The sequence below is a fragment of the Ambystoma mexicanum genome, chromosome 11 (genome assembly GCF_040938575.1).
Source record: "Ambystoma mexicanum isolate Mex_15411 chromosome 11, UKY_AmexF1_1, whole genome shotgun sequence".
Classification (NCBI taxonomy): domain Eukaryota; kingdom Metazoa; phylum Chordata; class Amphibia; order Caudata; family Ambystomatidae; genus Ambystoma; species Ambystoma mexicanum.
Genome location: NC_090934.1, coordinates 1,115,633,250 through 1,115,655,740, shown reverse-complemented (window position 1 = coordinate 1,115,655,740; position 22,491 = coordinate 1,115,633,250). Strand labels below are relative to the sequence as shown.

The 22,491-nt window shown below is 48.8% G+C and overlaps 1 protein-coding gene across 1 annotated transcript in view; it reads left to right on the top strand.

The window, feature by feature from the left end:
- Nucleotides 1-22,491, top strand: part of ETFA (electron transfer flavoprotein subunit alpha) — a 1,125,730-nt gene that overhangs the window by 937,464 nt on the left and 165,775 nt on the right. The window contains exon 11 of the mRNA XM_069624450.1: nt 173-253. Coding sequence (XP_069480551.1) covers nt 173-253 — 81 coding nt within the window. The remainder of the gene's footprint in view (nt 1-172; nt 254-22,491) is intronic.

Here is a 22,491-nt window from a genome sequence, read left to right as displayed (position 1 = left end):
CACGGCTTAATTCCACTGTCCATCAAATGTGTGGATGTACAAACCAGCGAGGGTGCTTGGTTCGCTCCTTTTTTAATTGTTTCTATAAATAACGTCTTGACATTGCTCACTTGTATACATAATTATGACTAGAAACATACATTTTAAGAATGTAATTCTCCTCTGCTTTCAGACCATTGTTGCAATAAACAAAGACCCGGAGGCTCCAATTTTCCAGGTGGCTGACTATGGACTAGTGGCAGATTTATTTAAGGTAGGTCTTTCAGTAAACCCAGCTAGAGTTCCTTCTTAAATGTGTGAAAAGAAAAACGTCTCTTCAAAATATGTCAGTGGCAGTAAAAAAAAAAGCAATAACAAAGACTATACATTCAGGCTTCACTCACCATTCTTTTAATGGAACAGTCTCTATCGCTGGCCTCCAGGTAATGCTCTGCAACAACACACCCGCAAGACTCTTGAGTAGGAGTTTCCATTGTCTTACCTAGTTTGGCGAAGCATCAGACGAGATTCATGATAATGCACAAGGTTACCAAGAGTAGGTCACATATTTTTGCTTTAGCACACACTGAACCTTATCATTTTTTAATCAAATGAATTATTTTCTCCAATGTGCATGCTTTACGTGCAAGACTCTGTGAGAGCCACCTTGGGTACAGCCTAATCACCTTTGGGTGTTAAATGCAACTGTTAAAACAAATGTTCCAAACTGAGAGAATCCACCACACCTCCAAACCGTTAACTCGTGAAAGACCTTGTTGTGTCCCAAATCTTACACTGTTCGTCTTTTTATCTTTACTTCTAGCTTTCCTTTATTTGGACTATGGTATCCCACTTTTGCCTGGGATAGCGATTGCATCAGGCTTTTGGGGATTTAACCCCTTAACTGCCAGGCTATTATGCAAGTCTATGCAAAAGGAATGAGCATACACGTCCGTGGCACTATACTATAACTTGTTTAAGGAACCAGCAGTAGCAGTAAAAGCTCTGCAGTTCTGGCACGGCAGAGCTCATTGAGCTGTTGATGTAGAAACCAAACCTAAATCCTGAATTTTGGAAGTAAGTGGCATTTTCTTTGCCTCCACACCAGGACGAACCACTGTATTTGTTCAACAAGGTTTTTGAGTTTTTTTATTCAAAGCAACTGTGTTGCCCATTTCTACTATTCCGCAGCCATGGTAGCACTTGAATCGATTTTGCCTTTTCTTGTCAAACCGAGAGGCCCAGCAACGTATTTTACTTATTCATGGAATAATCTAGAATCTTCCTGGTAGATAACATTTTCAAATATAATATTTTTTGTAACCAAAATTTCTTTTAAAAATGTAGTTTGATGATTGTTAATCTGCTTAGAATCACTTGCTGTGCATATAGTCCGATATCCAGTGGTCACTGCTGAGTATTGCATCTTGTCTTTCGAGAATCGAAAGAGGACGTCGACATGGGCGTGCCTGTAACACTATCCCTAACGTGAAGTGTAGTGTACCCAAAATCCCTTCCGTGTTGAGGTATAAGATTTTTTTTTTCCACCCAGCATACTGGTCGCCTTATGCGGCGCTCGTCCAGAGACATTGCTATTTGTTCCATCGACCTTTGGTTGAATATATTATATTATTATTCAAGATCACCCTGACCGTCCTTCCTATCGACGGCTGTTTCCGGATTTCCGCCGAAGCCTCCATGGACCTTCGACGGACGGTGATCCAGTCGGCGTTGCCAACCACGTGGCCGGGCCTTCCAGCCGGCCTACACAGTAGGGAGAGAGTGCCGCTGCCGCAACCGCCGATTGCAACGAGGGCATCAGTGACGAGCCGGCCTCCGACTCAGAGGTCGTTGACTTTTCAGCGGAGCACTCCCGCTCTACGTCGTCTGACCCCGGCCCCGCCAGGCACGGCTCAGGCACTGCTATGGGGACTGTACACCCTGGCGACAAAGACGAACACTCTCAACTCACTAAACACACAACCCCGGGCCAGTCTTCAACGAAGTCCAAGCGTACCACAGCACCATCGGGGACACCGGAAGTTTCGGCCGTGCCCCCCGACTGTCAGGATCGGCAGCCCACCCTGCAGCCGCAGATGCGCCTAGTGACCGGGCACTCTAAATTGAAGGGCGCTACCCCCAATAGTCCAATAACCATCGAGACGCATCGTAAGAAGGTGTCCGCCGACGACAAGGCCCCGCTTCAGCCAAAGACTGCACAACCGCAGGCCCAGGCTACGTGTCTCCGTACTGCGGAGGACGTTACCGAAAGCATTGCGAGAATTCTTTCGGTGGATGCGCAGAAGCGACAGTCAAAGGATTCTCCGACATCCACGGGAAGGCCCAAGGATTCATCGAAATCCAAAGATGTGCTGGCGGAGATACCAAGCCTAGGGAGAAGCACAGAGACACGTATCCTCTGTCTGTCCCCCGGGAAGAGTTTTCGGAAGGCGAAGAAGGTATTTCTTCGGCGTTGAAACAAAAATCTCGACTTTTGTTGTCAGAGGATCGTATACAAGAGCCCTTTCCACCTATAGACCCCCTCTAGGCCTTCTGTTTGGACTAGGGACAAATGTGAGAGTTGTAACCCTCTCAGAGCAAGCCACCCCAAAAGACCACAAGAAGACCTTTTGAGCCCTGTGGCTAATTTTCCAAGACTCTTTGATCCCTCTCAGGAGGAGGATGTGTACACTTACGACCTCACTGAGGAGGAGGTTCCTGCAGATACTCTGGATGATGATTCTTTCATTGACCCTGAGGATATGCATGACCCCATAGAAGGATGGGGGGAAAACCCGGATATGGGTGACCCTCGGCCGTCTCCAAATCCTTCACCACATCCTGATGCCCTGTGTTGAGAATCCCCTCAGACCACTCCCACTAGACAGCCCTCTCCAGTAGATGATCAAATGATATTTAACGCCATGTTGCGCAAAGCAGCAGAACATTTCAAGATCGCCACCGATGAAGCGATTCCTGAGGCTGACTTTGTAGAGGACATTCTTAAAGAGCAACCGCCGGCCAATCAGTCTATTCCTCTTCTAAACTCAATTAAAAAGCGTCTGGCTCCCTCGTTTTCAACACCTGCAGTTTTGCATCAACAAAAGCAGTTAATCCAAGGATAGAAAAGTTATTTCGGCCTTCCCCCTCTGATCCCCTTTACATCAGAGGTCACTCCACTCCAGATTCACTGGTGGGGACCACTCAAGGAAAAGGGCAGGGGTTCCCCTGTCAACCGGGGAGGCGCCCCCTGACAAGGAGTGCAAAATCTCTAAGCCCTAGGAAAGAGGGGCACAGCTGCAGCAGCTTTTTCTACACGCATCGCTAACAATACTACTTTGTTAGCCAGCTACGCAGACACTCAATGAGCCTTAATACAGGAAGGCCTGCAGGAGGTTTCTGAACCACTACGGACTCGTCCTCTGTCCACGGTAACCGAGGGCAGACAAGTAAACCAAAGTATCCTCAAACACTTTGGATTCCGCTGAGACAGCAGGTCGATCTTTGGCTTAGGGCACCCTCTTAAAGAGACATGCGTGACTAAGAAACTCTGGGTTCAACCCAGAAACTCAAGCGTCACTTATTAATAAGCCGTTGGAAGAATACAACCTATTTGGAAGAGCAGTCGACGAAGCTCTCGAGACTGCAAAGAAGGAGCATGACACCCTTAAAACGCTAGATCAAATCACACAAAAGCCCTCCACAAGGCGAGGAACTGGGTCCAGGTGCCTTTTTTTTGGTGGCCAACGTTTCCCTCAAAACCAGTACACCTCAGGGAAATAATTGGTCCTCTCCACAAGGAACCAGCAGATACACCACCGTGTATACCCAAAGAGGTCAGCGTCGTGGGAAAGGAAGGGGCCGGATCTCTACCCCCAGAGGCTCCCCGGTCTCCGGTTCAAAATTACCCGCAGATCTGGGTGCCCTACCAGGCCTCCCCAGTCGGGGGCTGGCTACCATCATTCCTTCAGGGGGGGATAACTACAGACCAGTGGGTACTGACCCCCTGTGGCCCACGGTTACTGTATGGAGTTCTGCCGGTCCCCAAAGTTCAGACCTCCACGCGCAATACTGACGCCAGACCATCTGCGTATCCTCCTTCAGGAAGTCGAGACACTACAAGAAAAGGGAGCCATAGAGACCGTACCTATTTCACAGGTAAACAAAGGTATTTATTAAGTGTACTTCCTTGTACCCAAAAAGGATCTCACCATGTGCCCTGTATTAGATATGCACCCAGCCAACAAATTTGTAAAGCCACAAAAGTTCTGCATGGTCACTCTGCAGGAAGTAATTCCCCTGCTCTCACAGTGGGATTACATGGCAACACTGGACATGAAAGATGCATACTTTCATATTTCAATGTTGCCAGCGCACAGAAAATATATCAGATTCACGATAGAAGACCAACACTATCAATTTAAAGTACTACCCTTCGACATAGCCTCCACACCAAGGGTATTTACAAAGGTACCAGCAGTGGCAGCACCACACCTGCGCAGGCAATCCATCCCGGTTTATCCTTACCTCGACGACTGGCTCATAACAGGTTACTCCTACGAAACCTGTCTGTCAAATACCCAAAGAACAATAGATCTTTTATTCAGTCTGGGATTCTCCATCAACGAGAAGAAATCCAGCCTAGACTCCAGTCATGTCAAGCAGTTCCTAGGGACTCTAATTCGAATAAAGGATGGCCTTGTCTTCCCCTCCAACGAGAGGGTCCAAAACATGCTGTTTCAATTCCCTCAATATGTAGCCGGTCGAGAGGTGACGCTACGCAAAGCTATGCGACTGTTGGGAATGATGACGTCATGTATTTATTTGGTTCCTCACACGCACTTGCGTCCAATGCAAGAGTGGCTCAACAGCCAGTGGTGTCAGGCCAGTGGACAATGAGACGATCTAGTCTTCAATGGTATGAGCAGTAGTTGCTTGCAAGATGTGGAGTTGCTCTGTAATCAGCTTTCTGATTTTCTTGAGTTTACTATGCAACACTGGTTCTACTTTAGTAATCGAATGTGAAGTCTGAAACCCTTCCTCTGATCTCTTTTAATGTAATGCAATACTCTGTGGCAATTCAGATTCTTCTCCCAGTTCTCTGCATCGTGCCTCTGTGCTTACCATCTGTTTCCTAGTCACAGAGGCATGCTCCCGCATTCCTCTCTTCACATCCTTCTATCTCCAGTTCCATTTGTTTTAACCTTTAGAGGTACCACAAACTTGGTCATGCGGGGACCAACACCAATTACACTCTCTTTATTGATGCCTCCCCCTTGCTTCAACAACTTGAGAGTTAAAGTGGGGATGAGGCAGGGACTGCGGTGAAGGCATGCAAGGGACTCTTTGTTTCAATGACATACCCAATCCTGCAAAGGCTTTGGGCTTCAAGCCCTGTGTGGATTGCGGCCTACAAATGTCAGTATCCGACCCCCTTTGGATATTTTAATACTGCTTGGGAGATATGTTTAAATACTTGTGGAGGATCACAACACCCAAGACTGGAGGTTGTGCCAAAACATGCACCCTAATACCCTTTGAGAGTGGGCAGCAAAACATTGGAAAAGAGTGAATACTAGCAATCTCCCTAGAGGTCACAGCACGCAAAGCATCTGCCAGAGAACAAACCCCCAGTCCGCAAGGAGAAGAAAAAGCTGTACCTTTTAGAGGTACCACTAAATGAGCAGTTCTTCCCTGCATCACTCTTTTTGAAGAAGGGTAGTCACTGATGCAAGGACTTCTTGGAGGCGGTTCAACAGCTACCGTTTGTGACCCACTTTTCCTCCCCGCAGGAATGAAAGACCTTTAGGTAGTAGATGCTCGTTATCTGCTGTCGAGGCCCAGGCTGCATCGCCAATGCATTTACGGACCACCGTGCCTTCAAAGGTCACCAGGAACCCCTCAAGGAGACCACAGCTGTGCGCCTACGGGCCCGGGTACGGATCCTGTGGGAGAAGACCCTTAACAGGACAGACAGGCTTTGCCTTCGGTTGATAAGGCCTCAGTGCCAGTACAGTCTTCCTTCAGCGTCATCTGTGGCACCGAGTCAACCCTCGAACATGCACCTCTCCCTATGAGACCTTTTATATTGAAATCGGTTGGATTTTTTTATTAGAAAGTGGACCCCATTCCCTTTGAAATGGAACCCCTGTACCATGGATAGAGGGACTCCACAGAGTTCTTCTATGGGTTGGGGAAGGATTTGTTGGCACTGGCCAAAGATCTCAAGTAAACCAGTGGCCCGAACACTGCCCTAAAACTGGACATACTGACCTCTAGGAAGCCTCAAGCATCTTCCCAAGGATTGATGGCGAAGGTGGTTGACACCTTAGGATTGTAAGCTCCATCCAGGCAAAAAGTTCAATATGAACTTTTGACATCCTGAATTAAGGGCCAGTGTTGCAGTGGGGGGCGCAGTGCTAGAGGCCTGGGAGTCACCTGCTTCAGTTCTGGCTGTAGACAGGGAGCCGGCACAAAAACATTGCCCAGCCTCCTAGGACCTGGCTTTTCTTCCCCCCTTCCTCCCTTGAGAATTTTATGGTTCAAGCTGCAACTGCCAACCAGCGGGACATCTACTTTCCCTGCCTCCGGACAGAGAAAGCAAGAGATTGGATGCATGGGGAAGAAGGTTTTCATCTCATGCAGCCTTGCCCTCAGAGTGATTAATGCCTACTGTGCCCTGACCAGATTTTCTGTTGGGCTTTGTTCTGCAGTGAGTGGTGCAGAGGGGCCTTTGAAAACATAGTCCGCGATTGCAGGGATGCTTCCCACCAAATTCTACAATCAGGACTGGAGATGGCTGACTGCGTGGGGCGTGCAATGGCAATTTAGCATGGTTGTTGGAAGACAATCCTGGATGGAGGGCTTCTGGATTTGCACAGGATGTGCAAGTAACGCTCCTGGGTGCGCCCTTTGATAGACATAACCTCTTGAGCAAAAGCTCACTAATGCTTGCAGAGGTTCCAATCTTCTAAGATGTCAGCCAAGTCGTTTGGTATAGCTTTGAAACAACCACCAGCACGATCCAGCAGAGGTTGTGAATTCTGACCCTCCACCTCCTAGTCCCCTCTCAGGTGAGGTCAAGCTGCACCAGGAAGGTAACAAGGTTGCAGTTTTCCTAGGTGTAAAGGCAGAGCTACTCAGAGGCGGTATTGCCTCCTCCAGTCGCCTCTGCCCCCACAAACGCAAAGCCACTGTTTAGGAACACTTCCTCCACAAGTCGCCTGCAGGAGAGAGAATTTCCCATTTCAGCTCAGAATGGTTCAACACCATGGCTGATGCGTTGGCCTTAGAGGTCATTCAACAAAGTTATTGTCTTTCTTTGATTGAACGCCTGCCAGACCGCTCCGCTCCACTTTCAATGGATTACATTTTCCCAAAGATTCCTAATCTTGATAGATAGCTATCCAGCATCTGCTGCTCGAACATTATTTTGTCAGGGAGCATAGTGCTGCTCGATATCAACTACTCCCTCTATACAGCCGCGCTATTCCTCGACAACGGATGTGACGTTGGGTGTCGTATGAAAGGATGCACTACGCCCCCTTATCACAGTTCCTGTTTTCGGCACGCTTTTCTGAACATGGTCGTATTCAATTTGAAAGATATGTCAGCGCCTAAAACGACAGGGTTTAAATGCTGCTAGAACTGCACTCTAAAATGTCCCTCACGGACCCAGACACAATCTGTGTGTTGTCTCTTGGTGTTGAGCATGATACAGAGCAATGTGGTTCTTGAATGGCGATGAACCCGAAGTCGTTGAAGGAACGCTCAGCAAAGCTGGCACTTGGAGGACCGCTGTCAAAATCCCTGGCAAAATTGCTTACAAGGTCCTCTGACCACAATGCCAAAGGGCCTTCTCCCGAGAAACATAGAGAGGGACGTTGCCACAAGAAGTCCAAAAAACGTTCCCCAAAAAAGTTGCCGCTTTGGCGAATAAAGATTTCGCCTCGGCGAGCATGGCTCTTAAAGCTGTAAATGCCTCTTGTACTTTTGTTAAATTTTCCCATATCCTCTGGAGCACCGTTTCAGAAGAATCTGATCACCTTCCAAAGGAGAGGTCTAGAATGGCATCTTGGATATGGTGGCTGGTCGCAAATACATGGCTTGACTCCAAGCAGGGTTGGACACGGCAGACTGTATGGGTCGTGCTGTGGGCAATTCAACAGGTCTGCTTATTTGAGGGGCACAGGGTTTCCCTCGAAAGTTCAATCGAAGTTGCTGGACGTTGCCTTCGGTGGTGACCATCTTTTTGCCCCCAAAGCTGACGAGTCCCTAGAAGAATTCATGGATTCAAAGCGGACTATAAAATCTTTGGGATTGGCAGTGCAGCAGCAACCTCTATGGCAGAATTTTGCTTTTGGTCCATAGGACGGGGTTACAGCAGGTACTCCACTTTTCACAGAAGGCCGTAATTGCCCCATGCCAAGTGAGCGCAACGCAAGTTCCCACGTCCAGGTAGAGGAGATTCGATACACATGACTACTGCTACTACAGTGTCAACAGCGCCTCCACAACCTCTTTGAGGTCTCCCCCTATACTTTTCTGGTTAGAGGGAAAGTGTCTGGATTCTTCGGCAAATGGAAGGAAATCACGTCTGATGCCTGGGTCCCTCAGCTAATGGAGTGGGGATACTACCTTCCGTCTTTTAAGAGACCACCGGACAGACTACCTCCCTCCGGACAGCAGGCAGTTCCACCTGAGGAAGGAAGCTGAGGTTGGTACTCCTGATGCTTTCTGGTAAGAAAGGGAGTACTCGTTCTATCTTGGGGATTTGAACAAATTCCTGAGGAACGACAAATTCAGGATGGTGACATTGAGGGAAATTCTCCAAGCTCTGCAGTTCCAAGACTGTCTGGTGCTCACTGGACCATCAGGACACCTATTTTGAGTGCCTATCCATGGGAAACACAGGCGATTCCTAAGATTCGTCATAGAGGACGCGCACTACCAATTCAAAGTGTTCCCTTTTTGGCTTGACCAGCACACTCAAGGTCTTAACCAAGTTAATGGTAGTAGTGAAGGCCCACCTCAGAAGAGCGGCTGTTTTTGTGTTTTCATACTTGGCCGAGCCGAGCACAGTCGCCGGATCAGGTGTCGACCCATCTCAAGGACACCTGTTCACTACTGCACAAGTTAGGTTTTTCCCTGAACTTAAAGAAATCACAGACTTCACCAGTGCAAAAGATCCTGTTAATCGGAACTCGAGCAGTCTTCCGGCATCAGCTTTCCTACAGTTCAGGCATCCTGAATTTTCCTGGTGCTGCAGGTGAATTTTCAGGTGAGATCCCTTCAGTGGCTTCTCAGGAGCCAGTGGTTGCAGTACTTCGAGATGGCCGATGTGCTCCAGGTGTCGAGGTCTGCGGCAAACATCATGACCTGGTGCAGTAACAAGACACATTTTGGCAGGAGAACCTTTCCGGGCACCATGGCCGGAGGGGCCGTTCTTGGGAGCTCATTGCAACTCTCTCGAGATCAGCAGCTGTTGGTCTCAGAAGGAGAAAGGTTACCACATTAATCTGCTGCAGCTGCAAGCAGTCAGACTGCTGCTGACAGCTTTTGCGCCTTCTCTGCAGAGGAAACATGTCCTGGTGTTAATGGACAACACAGTGACCATGCACTACCTCAACTAGAAGGGAGGTGTGAGTTTGCTACTCCTGTGCAGGGACGCCCTGCAGCTATGGTTCTGGATTCTAGAGCACCAAATCTCTGTCTCTGCAGCTCATCTGGCATGGGTGGATAATGGGCTGGCGGATACTCTGAGCAGGCAGAGCTCAGTCTCCCACAAGTTTGACATTACGGAGATCTTCACCTGCTGGTACAACCCGACAGTGGATCTGTTTACGACAGTGGACAACACAAAGTGCAGGCTTTTCTGTTTGAGGGAATCTCCCCACAAGGGGGCATTGGAAGAGACGTTTTTGGGAAGTGGGTCTTCGACCTCCATTATGTGTTCCGCAGATACCAGTCATCCCTTGGGTTCTTGGGAGGTTGCAGAGATTCAGGGCTTTCCTGATCGCCCCGGACTGGGCGATTAGGACTTAGTACTTGGATCTCCTGGAACTGACCGCATGCCCACCTCTCCGGTTTCCTCTGACCTCTTGTTACAGTAGGGAGGCAATATGCTTCACTCGAACCCGGACACCCTCATGCTTGGCTCTTGACTGGGACTTCGACAAAGAGATACTGGAGGTGCTGTTGTCTGCACATAGACCATCCACTAGGTCTCTGTATGCGTGTAGATGGAGAATGTTTGTGACTTGGCAGGGCAAAGGGTGGGGCCCCATGTCCTGTCCCACCTCCTCTGTGATGGAGTTTTTGTTGGCCCTACCAAATAAGGCCTGCAAGTGGACACGGCGAAGGGGTGTCTGGTGGCTCTTTCCCCTTTTAAAAAGATACCAGAACAAGGTTCCTTCTTTACCATCGCAGTGGTGGCCCACTTCTTGAAGGTCCTGCTTAGTTCCTTTCCTCTTTCTCCTTTTGTGGTCCCTGATTGGGATCTGACCTTGGTTCCTACCTTTCTGATGGCAGCTCGGTTTGAGCCTTTGCATTCAACTCTCATCACATTGAAGACTGCTTTTTTGGTGGCAATTACGTCCACTAGAAGGGTCAATGAATTTCAGACACTCTAGTAAAGCCCACTTCCTTATCCTTAGCGCCTCAGGTTTTCACCAAAAGTGGTGTCAGAATTTCACCAGGGCCAGAATATAGACCTGCCAGCATTTTACCCTCCACACCATCCTTCAAAGGATGAGTACAGGCTCCACAGATTGGCTCCCAAGACGGTGCTGAGTTTGTACCTGGCTCTTCCAGGAAGAATGTTTGTTTGTAGCTTTTTTGCAATCCAGGTTGGGGCGAGCAGTTACTAAGCAAACCAACTCTCGCTGGATAGTGCTATGCATTTCTGAGTGCTACCAGACCTTAGGCTAGGAGGATCCAGCAGGGCTTAGGGCACATTCTACAAAAGGGGTCATGGCCTCCTTGGCTCTTCAGAGGAGAATGCTGGTTAGAAACATTTGTCTTGCAGCAACGTGGTCTTCTATGCACATGTTGTCAAGCATTACAGCTTTGACTTGGCCCGTGGGGCAGACGCGCGATTTGGCAGGGCAGTCTTAGAATTTTTTTATGCGACTTCCAACCCTCCTCCAGTATGGCTACAAGATGAGGAATCTGTGGGAGAATGCAATCCATTCAAGGAAAAATTACTTAATAGTAATGTTCTTTCTATGGATTCCTCTCCCACATATTCCTTATCGCCCTACCAGCCTACCCCACTATGATGATGTCCGTGGTCTTAATCGCATTCTTCAGTCACGTTTCTCCAGCACTGGATCTTTAATGTATTCACATGCTCAAGAATATTCCCTGTCGTCTGCCTGGGAATCTTCTGTAATATTAAAGCAGTTTAGCTTTCAAGCCTAAGAAACTGCTTGGCACTTGTATAGCCTATTGCTGTCACTTCGGGTCATATTGCCCCAACCAATGACATTAGCCCTCCCTATCTCCACCACTGAAGGCCTTTCTCAGATTTCTACCGCACATATGCGTGTTGGGAGTCCTCGTTGATTCGCTCCTGGGGTAAAAAAATATATATAATTTTGAGGTACCTATTCAACCTTTTTCTTCACCATCCATCACTTTTGTGACTGCCGGTAGCGGGGGATCTGTTGCCGGTGAAGATCAAGACCATCAGAGTATCTTCTCACTGCAAGGGGTCTTCTTCTCCAGTTTGAGGCCTTCTCCACACGGCCATGGCGGACGCAAGTAAGAAGAGCCTTTTAAGGCCCTGCTCCATGTGCCGCCTCAAGAGACTTTTTGTGGACGATCAACATGAAAAATGCATATAAAGCCTGCCCCCAGACCCTGATGTGGACTTCTGCTTCGTTTGCCGGTCCTTCTCATCTAAAACTCTCAGGGATCGTCATCGCAGGGTTCCATGTGTTAATAAGCCGAAAAAATATCGCCATGTAAAAATATTGCCATATTTTTGCAGCGATTTTAAGGCATGTAACCTGCGGGGGACACCCCCGCAATCCCTGCATTATTTTTAAACGAGCGCGGGGACACCGCCGCAACCCCTGCTCCCAAAAACCCCAAAAATGATCCCCCCCAAAAATATTGCTGTATATATGGTTGTCTGGAACGGCCATAGGCATTATAATATGTAGTGATACCTATTGCAGGTTAGTGGCGTGTCTGGAGGGAATGGTGCTAGGGCCTCAGACTCGTCCTCAGTCCAAAGTCAGGCCTCTGCCAGGGTTAACAGGCCCATACAAAGGACTCCTTCTACAAAGAGGTTGAGGTCACATGAGGACACTTCCCTGGAGAGGAAAACGAAAAGGGGACATATGTCACTTATTACAATTACTCCATTGACATTGACAGCTTCCCGATCTCAGTCTGCATCTGCATCGACGGCCCCTTTCACAGCCGCGTGATCTAAGACCACGGCTATTAAACACTCATCCCACTCTTCAGAGAAGAGACATCCATCAACATCCACTACGACCCTGTCGACAAGCCACGTTTAGTCGACGGGCCTCAGGCGTAAACCATCAACAACATACGTAACAAGAAAATCTCCTTCAGAGGCTTGGTATTTATTTCCCCATGAGGTGCTCAATGTCCTAGTCTATTCCGCAGTCTCTCAACATGTTGTGTCTGCATTACTCATCATTACTTTTGACCTCAAAAGGCACACCTCACGATTTGGGTGTTTATACCCTTTTATTTCACATAAGTTTGTTTACTTTTTTTTTGACAGTGTGCAACCACATTTCCACTGCATCTGCTGTATTATTACAATGAATACTAAAAATAATACAAAAAAGTGCAATATACCTGTGTAGACTGATTCATATTGTAATTTCTTGTACAACCAATCCAATGTGCAAATACGCAATACAGTACAGATACGATTATGCACATATATACCTACACCTTACTTAATTCGTGAAAATAGGCAACCACGTAGCAGCAATGATACCATTTCTTGTGCAAACTATGAATTGCATACTTTCCAAACAATACCAATAATATTTTCTGATACACATATGTAGTATTTGTATTGATTGGCAACAGTGTTGTAAGCAAGAGGAACACTATCTCACTTTAAGCAATGCTCTGGTCAAACGTTTTGGGTACATTTAGAGAATGTTCCACTGCTTGGATAGTTCCAAGCTACCCTATCTCCCCAAGACCATTTTGCGGGGTACAGTTTTGCTCTTATTACGCGAGTCTGTTCCATAATGTGGTCGGTGCCCAAGGTCTACGTCACAAGTCAGTGGGATGAATCGGTGCAAGTGGTAAGTGCCGGGCTAGTAGGAGAAGGCTCCTGGCAAGGGATGTTTCGGCGATCTGCTACTTAGTTCGCCTTCTTTGGGACTAGGAGAACCCTGTGTCAGAAAACATTGGCATTGGATAATTAGCTATCCATTAATGTATAGCATTTGAAAGACTGCTATAGGGGAAACGTGATGATTGTAACTGTTACTAACCTTTATGCAGAAGCCCTTGGGAGGGGTGCGCCCAGGGGACAGTATTTGTAATATCAATGTCATCGGGCACTAATTCTTCTTTCACTGTAGAAACAAAAATGAAATATATCCTTGTTGAGGGTTAACGTAACCCATTAGATAGTAATCGTATATAAATTCTTGTTGAGAGATGCAGCATACTTTGCGACATGGCTTCTCATTTGTGTGCTGTATTTTGGAATGACCCCATAAGTCCTTTCCTACGAGGGCCAGGAACAGATAATTAGGGCTAGTTGGGCACTCCTTGCACTCCAAATAGTGAGTTTATTTAAATAGTTGTCAATGATTTCTCACATTAGTAAAAAAAATGTCGGGAGTAGCACCTTACGGTGCTGTTCTTCTGATAAATGTCCATGTAGAGAAGACTGCATGACCTGCTTCCCTGCGAGGGAAAGTAAAAGTATCTCAAGTACAATGATGTTAAACCCACAGGTATGTCTGTCTGCCATGTGGCCACTAAACCAAGGTGGGCTTGTAAATACCTTGAGGAAAGGCAAGTTTGGCAGCAATAACAGGATTTTCTATTTGTTCAAATCGGGCGAGCTCTCCTCTCTCCACTGGACTAAGAAGAGTCAAGTGACGAGTTGTGTGTTGGCGCCAATGCGGGCCAGAGTGTGGCAAAAGGCTAGACAGATACTTCTATCTTATTGGGATATACAAAAACATGCTCCATGTTGCTTTATGTGGGTATTATTGTAATAGGCAATGTTGTCACATCTCTAAATGCCAAATCTGTGTAAATCGTCGTCGACACTAGTACTTCGTCCACGACAGTCCCGTCGACTACTCCTCTGTCAGCAGTCCTTCGAACAAAATGTACCTCCTCGTCCGCGACTGCCATCCACAATCACTTTGTCAACGACTTTGTCGACTACTACCACAATCGCCAGGATTGCTCTGCCTCCGAGACCGGCGTCGGCACCATTGGCGTAATGGCACCGTTGTCGACTCCACAAGCTCCAGTGCTCACTTATTTTCCTAGTAGCACGAGTGTGGACACCGAGATGCCTCCAGTACTCCCCTACAAAGGCTAAGCCACTCTTCACCCTGGTGCCTGCGGGATCAGCTGGGGCAGAACCACCGGTCCAATTGATGCAAGAGGGTGTTTTCCCAGGCAATGAAGAGCCTCTGCAGGCATTATTCTCTGAACATGAGGAAATGCAAGAAGAGTCGGACCCAATTTTGCCAGCGAGTCAGCGGCTGTGCCTAATGTTCCTGTGGGAACTCCATCAGCACCCAGGGATCTCATTAGCCATTCTGTCTACTTTACAAAGTTTGGTCACTGAATTGCAGCTGCAGCTACTGCCTCCTGCCTCTGAAGGAGTCCCCAATAGGAGTGCTACGACCCTTGCCCTCAAGTGACGATGTGGCTCTGTTACCCCATCCTCTGAGACCAACTCATCAGTTGTCTTCTGTCTCTAGGGCTTACCCTCACAGACACACCCTCACAGATACTGGTCCGGACACAGACACATTTCCAGACACGCAAACTACTGATGAGTATGATGATATGGTACGAGCAGATGGGGGGGGGCCTCCAGACCTACCTTCAAGAGATTTTCCTCCACATGCAATCAGGTCCTTTCATGCACTGATATCGTGTGCAGTTAAGATTTTCGACATAGTTAGACAGGAACAGCCGAACAAGAGTTCCCTTTTCAAAGGCGGAAAGCCTCCAGGAAATCAGTGGTCCCCATCCCTATGCTTGACGACATCTGGGAAGATGGACTGCTGGTTAAGATAAATCCTTTCTCGGCTCCTCCAAAGAAGGATTGCGTGGAAAAGAAATATAACGTTACAGAGTCCGCTCCGAAGTATCTTCGCACTCAACCAGGTCCTGACTCGTGGTGTCTGCTGCTGCATGGAAAAGGTCAGCCAACCCGTCCTCCCCTTGCTTGGTGGCCCTTGTCAAGGAATGCAAGCAACTGGACGCTTTTAGAAAGCGTGTAATCAGCATAGCCACTACCACTGTTAAGGCAGCCAATTCCCTGGCTATTCTCTACCATATATGGCAGGGAATTGTGGTATAAGATGGGTCCCATCTTGGAATTTCTGCCTGATAAGAGGGAAGAAGCTCTAGCATTGCTACACAAGCTGCTTCGGATCATGCCATCACTGTGGTGCTGAACATAGCGGGCACAGATTTTGCCAGATGGCCATTGGAGCAGTGCTCTGGAGCCATGGGTGGTTGAAGCCACAAACATTTGCCCTGATATGCAGCCTAAAGTAATAGACATGCCTTTTGATTGAGTTGGTCTCTTCGTGAAGGAGGTCAACAAGACCCTTGTAGCCATGAAAACAGACACGGACACTGCTGGATCCTTGGGTACCCTGCAGAAGAGAAGGCAGTCTTTCCGGTCTGGTAAGATCAGATTCTCAATGACCTATCATCAGCCGTCTCGCACCAGCTCACAGGAGGGGTACAAAGGGAGGTTGTGGGTGTAGAGGGGCACGCAACGGCGTTGTATTGCTTCACCTGCACACAAACTTCAAAAAAAGTCTGACCAGTGCCAGGTCCGTGCCCCCCACTTTAGCACCCCAGTGGGAGGCCGGTTATCACAGTTTTTCAAAGATTGGTACGACATCACCAGCAAACACTGGGTGCTGAACATCATTCAGCACGGTCACGTGTTGGAATTTCAGGACAAATGCCCCTCCATTCCTCCAGTACAACAGGAACAACTGCCCCATCTCTTACAGGAGTTCCAGAACCTGCTAAAACAGAGGCCATAGAAGCCCTTCCATCGGACCTCTGGGGCTCAGGAGTGTACTCCAAATACTTCCTGGTGAGAATAAAGTCTGGTGGGTGGATCTCAGGCAACTTAATGAGTTGTTAAAAGTCGCAAAAGTTTTGCAAAGTCACGCTTCAACATGTGCTATGGGGATTTTCTTAACCCTGGATTTGGAGGATGCATACTTCCACATACCCATCCATCGGAAACGCAGGCGTTTCCTTCTCTTTGTGGTGCAGGGGAAGCACTACCAGTTCAAGGCTCTGCCGTTCAGGCTAAAGTCAGCATCAAGGGTCTTCAAGTGTCTATCACCGGTAGCTGCCCTTCTGTGCCACGCAGGCATCTACTTTTACTCTTACCTGGACGACTGGCTGATCTGCGCCCAATCTCACCCGCTTGCCCTGCAACACACGAAGAGACTATGCGATGCCTGATTTCTCTGGGATTCTCCATGAACTTTCCAAAGTCATGCATGTCACCATCTCGGAACGGGGCTCACAACTAGATACACTGCATTGTTTGGCTACTCCTTCGTAGGCGAGAGTCAAGGCCATGCTTCAAGATTCAGCAGCTGGCCACTTCCCAACTGACAACAGTTTGTTCAATCAAATCGATGATGGGGATGATGTCATCCTGCATCCCTCTGGTTCCTCACGTAGGCTGCATACAAGACCTCTCCTGGAGCTTCTAGATGCCAGGTGTAACCAGGTGTCCGGCTACTGGAACAACAAGATCACACTCTGCACTGGTGGAGTCATCAGCAGCACCTCAGAACACTCCTTTTTGCCCACTGGCGCATCAAGCCATGGTGACGACCGATGCCTCCCTGGAAGCTTGGGGGCCACACACAGCAATTTCCACACCTGAGGCCTCTGGCAACTGGAAGACAAAAGGCTACAAATCAATGTGTTGAAGCTTCGAACAGAGTTGTGGGCCTTCAGGTCCCACAAGCCCCAGCTCCAAGGAAAGGTAGTTTGCATCTTCACAGCCAATACGACCACCATGTACTGCATCAGAAAGCACGGAGGGACATGTTCCCCAATTCTATCCAAGGAAGTGCAAACACTGCGGCACTGAGCAATATCCCACAAGATCTTCCTCATTCCGTTTCACCAGGCCAGGTTCCACAACGTCATTGCAGATTCCCTCAGCCACGAACTGTGATCCTACCATGAATGGGAACTCCATCAAGACCACGTTCTTTGTTGTTTTGGAAATGGGGTCATCCTGTGATCGACTTGTTCGCCATGACGGCCAGCTTCAAATGCCCCCAGTTTGCCAGCGGGTAACCTCCAATGACAAGTCTGAGGAATGCTTTTGGTCATACCCTGGGAGGGTCTGTTGCTCGGGCCTCGTCAGATTTGGTACTCCAGCCTTCATCTGTCAATAGTACCTTATGTCAAACTTCCTCCACTTCCGGACCCTGCTCTGCAGAGGAGGTTCCATTTCCACCACGACCCAGCGTCCCTCAAGTTGCAGCCCTAGAATTTGCACAGTTTGCATTGCCGTTGGAATGCCGTAACATTCTAGCGAAGACGAGAGCTTCGTCCACCCTTTCCTTCTACAAGCACAAGTGGAAACGTTTTACCTTATGGTGTCCGTCACAGCTGCTCGACCCAATTCTGATCAAGGCTAATCAGATCCTGCCATATCTTCTATCGTTGACTATCATAGAGCCAGGCCTACTTCAGTCAACGATAGAAGCAGTTTACCTTTAATGCCTAAAGAAAACTGCTTGTCGCTTTTATAGCCTATTGCTGTCGCTTTGGGTCATACTGCTCCATCCAATGACATCTTCCTCCTTACCACATGTTCTCGTGTCGGGAGTCCTTTGAAGATCTTGTTGAATTTTGCCTATTTTGATTAAAATGTTTTCCATCAGTCAATGTGTGACTTGTGGCAATGGGGATCCGTTGCTGGTAGTGATCCTGTGAATCATCAGATCTCCGAATCTTGTTTAGCTGTTGACTTGCTCATTCTACACATGGGATCACAGACACATCGAAGAGGAGCTTGTTCGAATTGCAGACTGAAGAAAATCTTTGTGGAAGATCACCTTGAAAAGTGCATCAACTCCCTTCATCCAGACCACAATGTGGATCACTGTTGTACATGCCAGTCTTTCTCCTACAAGACGTGAAGGGACCATCCTAGAGGGTTGGTGGCATGGATCGACGAGGTTAAGGTCTCAGACTCGGCGTCTGTGTGCAATCATGCCTCTGCCAGGGCAAGCTGACCGAAAGAGCGTACTCCCTGTTAAAAGAGGTTGAGGTCCTTTCTGGACACTTCCAATGGGAAGATACTGATAAAGCGAAAGTCGTCCCACGTGCCGACTTCTCCGTTGACCAGCGCTGCAGCTGAAGTGTCTGTTAACCGGGTAGTCTATGAGAACTAAGACGATCCCTTCCTCTGAGGGCCAGCGATTGTCAACCTCATCACCGTCAACTGGTCAGGCACTGTCGACCGGCAAGACTCCGTCGATGAAACATTGTCTTGTACAGTTCTGCCAGACCAGGGGTGGGGGGGGAATTAGATGCTGCTGGAAAGTGCATCACAGCAACTGCGGCATCCACGATCAAGGCCGCCATCGCCTTAGCCATACTCTCTCATTACGATATAGAGCTTTGGTACAAGCTGGGCCCCCTACTTGAATTCCTCCCGGATGACAAGAAAGCAGAGGCTCTACTCATCTTCCACGGGGGTGAGGTGGCTTCCGACCATGCTTTCACCTTCGCCCTAGACGTTGTGAACTCTGGATTCAGGCAAATGGGCAATGGAGTAGCTTTTCACCACTAAGGCTGTCTCATGGCTACTAGCTTCCTCACAGATGTGCAGCCTAGGGTCGTGGACATGCCATTTGATGGGGAAAACCACTTCGGCAAGGCATTGGACGAGTCTCTCCTGGCTATCAAAACCGACACTGAGACAGCTAGTTCATTGGGCACACTTCAGATGAGGAAGCAGTCCTTTTGCGCCACTAAGGGAAAGGTTTCCAGAACCTCTGAGGTGCTCAGTCCAGCCTACTGTCAGCCCTCTCGATCCACCACGCAGGTGGTGTATAGCAGATGTTCGCAAGTTTACAGGGGAGGTGCCCAACGTCGTCACGCCCCGCAGCCAGGACGCCAACGGCCAAAGAAGTCTGACCCGGACCTGTGTCCCCACTTTCGCACCCGAGTGGGCCAGCTGTCTCAATTTGTCCTCCAGTGGTCCAACATCTCTGTGGACAAATGGGTGCTCAGTTTCATCCAACATGGCCACACCTTGGAGTTTCAAAGCAAATGCCCTTGCATCCCTCCCATCTGGTGGCAGGAGCAGCATGGGGCCCAACTCCTCAAGGAAGGCCAAGCCATGTTGCGGGAAGTGGCAATAGAGCTTGTCCCTCTATGACTCCGTAGTATACTCTAGATACTTTCTGGTTCAGAAAAAGTCCAGAGGGTGGAGACGTCTCACCAAGTTCCTGAAATCCCAGAAGTTAAGGATGATCACATTGCAGCACGTACTCTAGTAGCTGGAAAGAGGAGATTTCCTGGCATCACTTGCTTTGGAGGACATGTATTTTCACATCTCCATTCATCCAAAACACTGAAGGTTCCTCTGGTTCATTGTCCAAGGAAGACCCTATCAATTCAAGGCACTGCCTTTCGGCCTGAAATCGGCCCCAAGGGTCTTCTCCAGTGCTTGGCTACAGTGGCAACATTTCTTTGTTGCCGGTGTGTCTATGTCTATCCATACCTGGACGACTGGCTAATCCGGTCCCGCCCTCACAACCTTGCGGTACTAATACAGTGGAAACTATCCAGACCCTAACCTCTCTGGAATTCTCTATGTTATCCCAATTCCTGCATAGTACTGTCGTAGAATGCACTATTTCTGGGTTCATGCATCAACACTGTCTCGTGTCTGGCAACACCACCATGAGACAGGATAAAGGCCATCCTGGGGAAGGTTCAGCAGCTGTCGGTGGCCAAGACTGCAACAACCCGGTCCATCAAGTTCCTCTTGGGGATGATGTCCTCTTGTATTCTTCTGATCCCTCAATGCAGGCTACAAATGAGACCGCTTCTGGAATTCCTGAACACCAGATGGTAACGGGTCACAGGCTCATGGACTGACAAGATCGCCCTTAATCAGGCATTCCATCAGGCCCTGCACTGGTGGTCCATTCGCCCCCCTCTCTTGCGGGTGCTCCCTTTCAGGTCCCTGCATGTCAGGAGACAGTCACAATGACACCTCTCTGGAAGTTTGGGGCACCCACACGGGCCAATCGTACAGCAGAGGCCTCTGGCTCCCAGAGGAAAAGGAGTTGCACGTCAGCGTCCTGGAACTAGGGGCTGGCTTTTGTGCTCTGGTCATTTTAGCCTCCGCTCCAGGGGAAGGTGGTACGAGTGTTCATGGATAAAACCACCACCAAGTTTTACATCAGGAAACGGGGCTAGGACGCTCTCCGCCATTCATTCTCTGGAGGCGCAGAATCTGTGGCACTGGACCATAGCTCAACTGATGTTTCTCGTCCCATTTCAAACACCATAGCGGGCTCTCAGCAGGGAGCTGCGGTCCTGCCACAAGTGCGGTCAACCTCAAATCGACCTCTTTGCGACATGCGCCCAACACCAAGTGTCAGAGGTTTTCCAGCAGGTATCCTCGGGCCAGGAGTCTAGGGGACACCTTCTCGTTCCCTTGGGAGGGCCTCTTCCTGTACGCATTCCTGCTGATTCCTCTGTTGCTATGAGTGATCACCACACTCAAACAATGTCACTGCAAGAGGATCCTCCTTGCTGCGGGGTGACCCGGGCAGATCTGGTACTTAGCCCTTCTCCATCTGTCAGTGGTTCCAGCCATCAAACTGCCTCCTTTTCTAGACCTGCTCTCCAGGGAAGGAAGGTCAATCCTGCACCACTACCCAGTGTCTCTGGTCTCTGAGCCTGGCGGTCTGGCTCCTGCAGCCCTAGAATTTGGACACTACTCGCTGCCTTCTGAATGCAAGAACAGTCTAGCCAATGGCAGGGCTCCATCTACACTTGCCTGTTACAAACTCAAGTGGAAGAGCTTTACGGTGTGGTGCCAGTCACAGAAGCATTCTCCTCTGCGCATAACGGTGCTGCAGCTTATTCCTTACTTGATCTTGCTGGCCAAGTCTGGTCTTGCCAATGCATCTATCAAGATACACTTGACCGCCATATCCCAGTACACGAGTACTCCGGGAAAGCTCTCCATGTGGTCGCACAGGCTTGGTAAGGAGTTCCTCAAGGGCTTTTTCAGAACGTTCTCTCCGCTGAAGGCTCCTGCCCCTGCGTGGGAGCTGAATGTGGTTCTGTCAAAACTGATGGCTGGCCTGGTTTGAACCTATGCATTTGGCTTCTTCAAGTTTCTTTCTTGGAAGGCCGCCTTCCTGGTGGATATCACCTCTGCCAGGTGGTTAGGGGAAATACAGGCTCTCATATGTAAGCCTCCATATTTGTCGTTCCACTCAGCTAAAGTGGTTCTACGAACTCGCCCTTCCTTTATGCCAAAGGTCGTGTCGGACTTTCATTTAAACAAGCGTTTGCTTCTGTCAGTGTTTTTTGCAAACCCTTCTTCACCTGCTGAAAGATCTTTGCATTCATTGGACGTTGCACGTGCCTTGAAGTTCTATGGTGCACACACAAACGACTTCCTTAACATTTCATCGATTTTGGACCTGTGGGGCATGCCCTGTCCAAGGCTTCCATCTCCAGGTGGCTCTCCAGTTGTATCATGCATTGCCATCAGCTGGCTAACAGACCGTTGCCAGGCCAGCCAAGAGCCCACTCCACCAGAGCCATCGCATCGACGACAACTTTCCTCTCTGGTCTTCACTTGCTGGCTATCTGCAGGGCGGATACCTGCATGTCTACCCACACCTTCACAAGATTCTACAGGGATTCCATGGAGGAGTCTTGTGTCGACAAGTGGTGCTTTGCAACCTGTTTGCACGATGTGAGTCAGTTTCAGGGGTAAGTGTATTGCTTCTGTTGAGGCCTGCCACCTCAGTCTACTGCTGTGTAATTGTATTCATGAGCATGTGATTCCATGTAAGACCCCATGCTTTAAAGGGAACAAGTTGCTTACCTTTAACTCTTGTTCTCCAGCATGGGTCTTGCATTAATTCACATTTGAATCCTCCCTCCTTCTCCCCCCCCTCCCACACATTACCTTGGCTCTTCTTGGTTCCTACTGCCACTTTACGTGCGCAGCCAAATCTGAAGATGGCCACCAGGGGTGAAGCT